This window comes from Salarias fasciatus, chromosome 11 (genome assembly GCF_902148845.1).
Source record: "Salarias fasciatus chromosome 11, fSalaFa1.1, whole genome shotgun sequence".
Taxonomy (NCBI): Eukaryota; Metazoa; Chordata; class Actinopteri; order Blenniiformes; family Blenniidae; genus Salarias; species Salarias fasciatus.
Genome location: NC_043755.1, coordinates 19,601,216 through 19,610,083, shown reverse-complemented (window position 1 = coordinate 19,610,083; position 8,868 = coordinate 19,601,216). Strand labels below are relative to the sequence as shown.

At 41.8% G+C, this 8,868-nt stretch overlaps 1 protein-coding gene across 1 annotated transcript; it reads left to right on the top strand.

Annotated features, from left to right (window-relative positions):
- Positions 1-635: 635 nt before the first annotated feature.
- On the top strand, positions 636-7,683 carry trhra (thyrotropin-releasing hormone receptor a). Its single transcript, XM_030102476.1, has 2 exons — positions 636-1,507; positions 6,966-7,683. The coding sequence occupies exons 1-2, from the start codon at positions 701-703 to the stop codon at positions 7,404-7,406; spliced, it is 1,248 nt and encodes a 415-aa protein (XP_029958336.1). The 5' UTR covers positions 636-700; the 3' UTR covers positions 7,407-7,683.
- Positions 7,684-8,868: the final 1,185 nt, after the last annotated feature.

Genomic DNA, 8,868 nt, shown 5'->3' with positions numbered 1-8,868 from the left:
TCTGAACAGCACAGGACTGAAAAAAAATGTTCCAATGACAGGAAAAAAAAACCTGAAATCATATACTATCTTCATTTATTATCCTACATTTTAATTCTTAATTTCTTATGTGCTTATGTACCACACTGGTCCTGAGAAACGAAACTTGTTTACATGTTAGAGTATGAAAATGACAACGAAAGATTTTGAGCATTTCATCTTTTCTTTTGCGCTTTTACGCAGCACTTTGTTGCGTGCTGCTGTGTCAATATTTCCATTCATTACAAAAAAAAGTGTTTCAAACACACAAAGATGAGTTTACTAATCATTTTTAACGAGATATTCTAGACCAATCGTGTACAATGCCATGGGAGTGAAAAGGAGGAGGAAAGTTATTGGCTGCGGTGCGTCAGGCTGTGACTTCAGTGCGCGCAAGAGGCTCTGAGGAGCAGGAGGCTCTGCGGGAGGCGCTCGGTCATGACTGTGTGAGCAGAGAGACTGGAGCAGGGCTGCATGCAACACCTCTCCCCCTCTCTGCCAACTTCAGCCGGGAAAACAAAGTGGAGTTTCGTTCAATGGCTTGGATTTCATGGAGAGACACTTTGGATTACATGCGGATGGAATGAAGTTTTTGGAGGATTTATAGTGGGAGACTTTCAGATTATAGCAATGGTTTAGTGATTTTGTGCCGGTGTGATTGCCTTGAAAGCCGCCTCCTGCTATGGAGAACCTCACCATGGATAACTTGACTATGGAGAATGACACGTCGGCGCACGGGAACCAGACCCTGGGCGTCTGGACCGACTACACGGTTGAGTACAAGGTGGTCAGCATTTTCCTGGTGTCCCTCATATGCGGGGTGGGGATCGTGGGGAACGTCATGGTCATCCTGGTGGTGCTGACCACCAAACACATGCGGACCCCCACCAACTGTTACCTGGTGAGCCTGGCGGCCGCCGACCTGATGGTGCTGACCGCCGCCGGGCTGCCCAACATCACCGACGCGCTGCACGGCCAGTGGGTGTACGGCTACGCGGGCTGCCTGGGCATCACCTACTTCCAGTACCTGGGGATCAACGCGTCCTCGTGCTCCATCACCGCCTTCACGGTGGAGCGCTACATCGCCATCTGCCACCCCATCAAAGCGCAGTTCCTGTGCACTTTATCGCGCGCCAAGAGGATCATCATGCTGGTGTGGGCGCTCACGTCCGTCTACTGCGTCATGTGGCTCTTCCTGTCCGACACCAAGAAGTTGGTGTACGACAACGTGGTGCTGCTCAGCTGCGCCTACAAGGTGTCCCGGAGCCACTACCTGCCCATCTACTTCACGGACTTCGCCGTGTTCTACGTGCTGCCGCTCATGCTGGCCACCGTGCTGTACGGGCTGATCGCCAGGATCCTGTTCCTCAACCCGCTGCCCTCCGACCCCAAGGACAGCACCAAGAAGTGGAAGAAGGAGACGGGCCAGGCGGGGAGGACGATCGGCTCCAGCTCCTCCAGCAGCACCACGGCCGCCTCGCGCAGACAGGTGCGCCCCCCTCCCCTCCCCTCCCCTCCCCGGTCTGTTCATTATCGCTGCCATTAAAGGTGTGTGAAGAGCGCGCGACGCATGCAGCTGCGCCACAGGTCAAAAGTACAGTAAAAGTCAACATTTCCCATAATCAGCACGAGCACATTTTACTAATCTTTATCAGTCTGCTTGTGTTTCACTTTTTTTTTTAATCAAATCAAGACAGAACAGCTTTTCATTCACTGGAGAAAAAAAATTAAAAAATTAATCATTATGAATATTAAAGACCTGTTACTTCCAAGCACAAAAACAATTGACGATTATTCACTATTCTGCTGATTTTCTTACTGTCCAGACCAGAGGTCTGCAGCTTTCAAGCCAATTTTGTGATTTTTTTTTTTTTTCCCAGAAAGCCAAATTCAACTGGAGCAGCAAAAACATGGTTAACCTTTAAAATGAGACACACAACTCATTAAGTTTCTTATATATTTTCGATGCAAGTACTAAAACTACATCTTGTGCTGCATGTGTGAAGTTTCCATTACTATTCATAATGACATTCGTCCTGTTTTTATACCTCCTTTCAGCAGTTTACCTGTTTGTCATCCCATTTTTTTCTTTCAGAAATTCTGATTTCAAATTGTATCATTAATTTTGTCCTATTTCTTATGGTTTTAATATTTTTCCTCTTTTTTTTTTTTGGTACCTTTTTAAAGAGACAGGGAATCCTTTGAAAATGATTCCCCATAATAATAAAATGAATAATAAATGTTTATTCTTGTATAATTTTGTGAACACCTCTTGGAGCCACTGCTGAGGTGCTGAAGAGCCACATACCGCAGCCCTGGTCTAGACAGAGGCTGAAGTAACAGCCTGAGAATATCAACATTGCTGTCATTAAGTGTTTATGGAAATGATTTAAGTATTAATGAATACAGTTTACCTCATCCTGTCTCTTCAAACCATGACCCAACAGCTTTTACTTTTTCAAACCTTCTGAGCTACATAGTTTTTGAAGTTCTAAAGAAAATTCCAATTTAACTTTTGTTTTTGTAAAAAATAAAGTGCTGTTGTGTAATCTCTATAACATTTGTAATTTTAGAAATGTATTTTGAATGTCGATGACTTTTTTTATACAGTTAAATTATATAAAATTCCTGTTTTTGACAATATATGGTAAATGCACTTGAAAAGTAACAAACAGTACTTTATATATCTACTTTATTACTTTAACTTTTAATAGAGAGTAATTTTAGTAATGTAACTTTAGTTATACTTCACTAGAAATTTTGATTACTGTTGACACCTCTGAGTTAAACTTTTCCTTCCTCTAGTGACTCATTAGTTCAACCAAAAAACTTGAACAAAAACACAACAATCTCTTTTGATCTGGGATGTTACTTTGAATTTGATCTCCAATGAGATCATTTCATGAATATTAAGCTGTACAGACCTACACATTGTTTATCTTGGTCTTGGGAAAAGTTTGTCCTGTTTCTAAACTACCATCAGGAACAGAAAAAACTCTGCTTTTATAGTCATTCAGCTTCCAGAGAAACACATGAAGCATCAACGTGATAAAACATGTTTTTTTCCAGCTGTTGAAAAGAGTTCAGGACCAAGAGCTCCAACATTAACCCCTTCATCACAGTTTACTTTTATTTGATTTGATTTTTTTTCTTCAGTTTTCAAAAGAAAATACTTTTGAAAGTAACAGCTTAACAACTCGAAGACCGAAAGGAAGAACCTTGACCTCTGGAGAAAAGAAACATTTTGGAGACTTTTGAAATACAGACCTGGGTCAAACACATTTTGGTTCAGGGGCCAAATGCAGCCCAGTTCCATCTTGAGTGGGTCAGACCGGTAAAATATCACCACGATAACCTTTAAATTCAAACTTTAGAGTTTTTCCTTGTTATGACTCCTGAAAATGAATACAGTCTTAGCCTGAAGCCAACGTTAATGAAGCCTTCTGGTGCAGAATGCAGTGAAAAGTCCAACCAAACCTCTGCTATAGCTGCTGCATGATACAGAATTTTGATGGCGTCAAACTAACTTAAGGTGTATTTCACTGCTGCATAACACATCTCTGGGATCAGGTCTTAGATTTCAGTCCCTGTTTACATGAAAATGCATCATTTTTGTATTTTTGTTTCAGAAACGTTAAATGGGTTCATTTTAAATGAAAGCTTGATATTCAGTCTACTGAATACTTATAGGATCCTCTCAGTCACTGTCTTAAGTCTGCTAGTTTGTGGTTTCAGGCAAAATAAACAGAAGTGTAGACTTTAGATTACTGAAAATTAGTGACAAAAAGGGAAAAGTCATGGAGTTACTGTCCTTTAATATGAGTCCATGCTGGTGAGCGGTTTCTTTATGGCTTTCAGTTGTGGTTCAGAACTGTTTTTTCCCTGGAGTCTCTTCAGGATTGGCTGGAGAAGAATCCCGTGGATCCCTTTGACAATCGCTGATTCCTCAAAACATGACAGACGAATTTGTCGGGACACCCACACTCTCATAATCCTACAAAAGCAGGAGCTTTCAACAGAAAAGCAACAGACTGTTTACCAGATCTGCTCATAGAAGGGATCTTATTTTTTTTTTTTTAAACCTTACTCACTATTTCATGACAGTGAAACACACTTCTCGATCACAGTTACACCTTCTTCTGGTAAAAACAAACAGATCTCACACACACTCCCAGGTAAGAAAGGCACAGGGAGACATTTGTTGATCAGATTAAGGGGAACAGGCCTTCCTGGAACAGGAGGGAGGGGGTGCTGCCCTGAGGGTGCGCCATGCTCTATTGAATAGTCAAATCAGTTAACTCCAACTCAAACAGGCTTTGCTCTTTTCCTCCGGTGTGGCCGGTGTTCGAACGCCCCTCCTGCAAACACGCTGTCACATGTGGTTTCGGCGGTCGGCGTTAGCGGCTCACAGCAAACGCGAGCGACAGGTCGTCTCCTCCAAACCTCACCGAGTTAGCTAAAGGTCAGGGAGAAATGACGATCCAGAATTAAGCATTTCACTCACAGGGGCCTTATCAAATTCAATTAGACTCACCTCGATGCAGCCGACACAACACAACATAAATATGGATACGGCTCACTCAGCCACGAGTCTCACATCCCGATTTCTACCTGCTAATTATACTAACAGATCCATGCTTTGTTAAGTTGTGCATAGAGAGTCGGAATTATTCAGCAGCACCTGATTTTGTTATATGTGTCTTTTGAGAACTGAAACTGGATGTTTGTTTGAACTTGCATTACAAATCATGCCAGTGTCGATGGCAAACATATGAACTGAAACTGAAGTTTCTTTGCCTACACATCCAAACGTCTAGAAGGGTTAAAGATGAAGATATTAACATCCACCCAGCCCGCCTTTATGCTCTTACAATGCATTTTATAAAGACTGATATATAAAGCACTTTCATGCTACTCTTGCATATTTACCCTCTGTCTTTACATAAAAATGTCCAATACCGACCTTTGCTGAGCCTCATGCATGCTGTTAGCTGTTTAATGTGTATTCTTTGACTCCACACTGAAGCTTTTTTTTTTACTAAATAAGATAGCACAAAGGCACTCAAGCTCTATCTGAAAAGGTCAGCCCACGTCTTGATTTGCTTGTGGCCCTTTTTAATCTGCAACAAAGCAGCGAACAGATTTACTAAAAAGTTTGATGCCTTCACCATGAGATCAGTGGGCTGTCTTTTTGAAGCACATGCCCCAGGATGTCTTTAAAAGAGAAGCGATGGCTTAAACAGGAGATGATCTTTATTATACTGGCCTATCAAGATGCTAATATTAACAAAAAAAAAAAACGTGAAAAAATTAGTTGAAAAAGGAGAAAAACACCATTGTGCATCTTTGTCCAAGACAAAATTTTCACCCGCAGTTGTTCCATGTTGTTTAACCTTCGCTGTTGATGTGTCTGGTATTAGCTGAGGAGATTTATGAGTTGCTGGAAATGCTATGTCTGAGTGAGGTGTTCATGTGTACAACGTCAAGGTTGTGTCACTGTGTTATAATGAGGAATACACACACACACACACACACACACACACACACACAGAGTTTAAAGCCATTCTTATCACAGAATAATGGAAAAAATGGTTGCCATCAACTTTAAGACTCTCTTAAAAACAGCAACAAGTCAGAAAAGAAATCCCTTTCAGACTCACAATAGACATGATGTGGATGTTCGTCTGAGTCTCCTACAAGCCAGAAACTGTATCTTTTCTGAAAGATGTTGCTACTGCCATCCCCTGTGATCATGAATACATCCCTGTGGAGATAAAGGAGGACTGCTGACTGTAAAACCCCTTTGAAAAACAACCCAAAAGTGAGCGAAGGTGTCATATTCATATCGATTTGTTGATCTTCTGTGTTTTTTCTATCTAGTTTACAGTTAATGGACAGGATTTTGTCAATAAAATAATTACTTTAAGACTTTTTGATTCTTATTTCAGCACTGCCTTTTTATTTCTAAGTGCAGTGCAGGGCCAAATATCAATTTTGAATTTACCAAAACAATCAAATACAATCTTTTAATCTTCTGTAGTTTGGTTAAGTGTGTGTACCACTGTGTACATTCATTGTGCACCTGTCACGGGTCCCTGAGGTTTCATTCCTTGAATCCTTGTTCAATTTGACACGTGTGTCTCCAGGTGCATTCTGCATCACACTGTAACACCGTGAAATCCCCGGAGCAGCGACATCCTAAAGAAAACAGAAACACTCGAGCTACCGATATATCACCTCATAGTGGAACTAATGGTTACTGTTTTAGAAAAAAACTGGATTGTCTGGCATTTTGGCATTCAGCTGTGGTCTGCATTTGCCCACAATAACAGTTCCTTCTTATCTTTAATACTCCTGAACATATTTATGGCTCCTTTTTCCAAAATAATAATACATTTGATGACCAGATGCATGTATTTCGATGACTACTTCCTAAGAACAGACAACTCCTCTTCCTCAAGCTGAATGCCTGGAAGAGGCAGTAGCAGGAAAAGCTTCGTCCCGAGTTCTTCAAACTCTCTAGTTGACATCATTGTGATAAAATTACAAAGTTATTGGTTCAAATCACCTGTGAAGCCTGTGAGGCTTCTACTAAACGAGGTGTTTAGAGGTCACAGACGATTCGATTGGCTTCCCTAAACACAAGAAAATCTCACCTTTGTCTAAAACAAGGTGTAAGTTCTGAGATGTCTGATTGATTAAAGATATTTTCCCACCAGAAAGACGCTGATGTAAATGACAAGATGCGATCTGATTGCATCTTCCACGTTTACCATGCAGACTCACTGCCATGTGTTACTGGGGCCATAAAAGAGCCATTATTAATGCCATTTACAATCTTATTATGTGAGCCACAGGTGGTAAACAGGATTTGAAGTGAGCTGCTCGGTGCTGCAGACCTGAAGTTTAAACCCTGCCGTGTGTGACAGCGTTTCTCATTTCACCAGGTAACAAAGATGCTCGCCGTGGTGGTGATCCTCTTCGCCTTGCTCTGGATGCCCTACCGGACCCTGGTGGTGGTCAACTCCTTCCTGGACAAAGCCTACCTGGACACCTGGTTCCTGCTCTTCTGCCGCCTCTGCATTTACCTCAACAGCGCCATCAACCCCGTCATCTACAACGCCATGTCGCAGAAGTTCCGCGCCGCCTTCAAGAAGCTGTGCCACTGCGGTCCCCAGCGCACGGAGAAACCCACGTCCTACAGCGTGGCGCTCACCTACAGCGTCATCAAGGAGACGTCCAACGGCGAGAGCCCGGACCACTTCACCACGGAAATGGATGATTTACACACTCCCTCCGATCAGTATCTCCACGCCGGCATGCTGCCCAGCGCCAAGAAGACCCCACATGAGACGCCGTCCCTGTTGGCCAGAGATGTCAAAGCCTGACTGTCGAGTCGAGCTCACATCCTGACAGCTACAGTCTGGGTTCAGTGAGGTTTTAATTAAAGAGCGCAGCCACTTTCTGTTTCAATCCTCCAAAGTGTTTACTCTTGTAAATGTTTTTACCCGACAAGAACGTTTGCCAAAAGCTAAACAGGATGCAACAAGATGAGCTTGTAGGATTCTTAGCATTTTGTAAAAAAAATATAAGTGAATGGAGGAATTATGAATTGTACAAAAACACATTTTCCCGCCACATCTGTGCAGCATCAATGCTCAAACTCAGCAGGGAGAATCTCTGCCTGTGGCATGTCTGAAAAACAAAATATCAATGGCATTGCAGAATATGATGCATCTAACAGCAGAGACGTCTCCTGTGTGACTGCCACCTAAAGCTGCACAAGATAAACCCGCATGATGGCAGTTTGTCAGTTTTCACCGTGAAGTTGCATGAATGGTTGGGTTGAAGCAGACCGTCTCCTCACCTTCCTCTCCACTTCAAACTGAATACAGCCCTGAATCATACAATACAAAGCAAACAGCAACAGGAAGTCTCAGTAGTGGACATCGTAGATGCTCCTGATGTATGAAACATTTTTTAGGAAATATTCTCTGACAATTCATACCGAGACACCCCGCCTCTCTGTTTGGCTGTCTGGCAATTCAAGAATTTCTTCAGACTCACAATTTTTACAGTGACACTTTCAGCCATGCAGGTTTACAACGAAAAGCTTTTAATCCCCGGTCTCTGCAGAGAAACACAATTAGGAACTGCTGTTGGCGAGCACAGAGGTGCATTTAGAAGGCACAGGGTCAGGTTTTTGCTCTCCCAGGAGGCAGACTTTGGGCAACGAATTAAAGAATTGTGCTTGATATATATATATATATATATATATATATATATATATATATATATATATATATATATATATATATATATATATATATATAATGTAGCTTCTTCAAGCACATGTTGGCACGGAATGGTATAAAGAACCCTTTTTCTTTATATGAAACTGTTTCACAAAGGTGACAAAGGGTGCAGCGACGATACATGAGTTGAACATATGAATGAACCGTGACAAACTTGCATGTTCCAAATCAAGTGGAAACAATATAAACAAATTTCCTGACTGCGATGCAAGCATGGCTTTCATGTAATTTAATAGCACAAATACAGCCTGCAAAATGTGATATCAATTTAGCAAAAAAAGCATAATGTAAAAGTAACACTGAACTTTTTGCTGAATCATTGAACAGATTGGTTTCCCTTTGAAACACTTTTGATTGCTTGAGTTTCAGATTATAAGAACATAACTGTAAATGCAGAAATACAAATCCATACTGCATCCAAGTAATGATCTGCTGCGATTAAGAAATCGATGGTGATTTGCCGGTAATCTCTCTCATGTTAGCCAGTCCATCTGTCCACTTTCATGTCAAAATTATATGAACTGGAACCCAAGAC

Coding starts and splice junctions, on each gene's coding strand:
- trhra (XM_030102476.1), top strand. CDS start 701: ATGGAGAACCTCACCATGGATAACTTGACTATGGAGAATGACACGTCG. Junction 1,508..6,965: donor CGGCCGCCTCGCGCAGACAG/GTGCGCCCCCCT, acceptor TCATTTCACCAG/GTAACAAAGATGCTCGCCGT.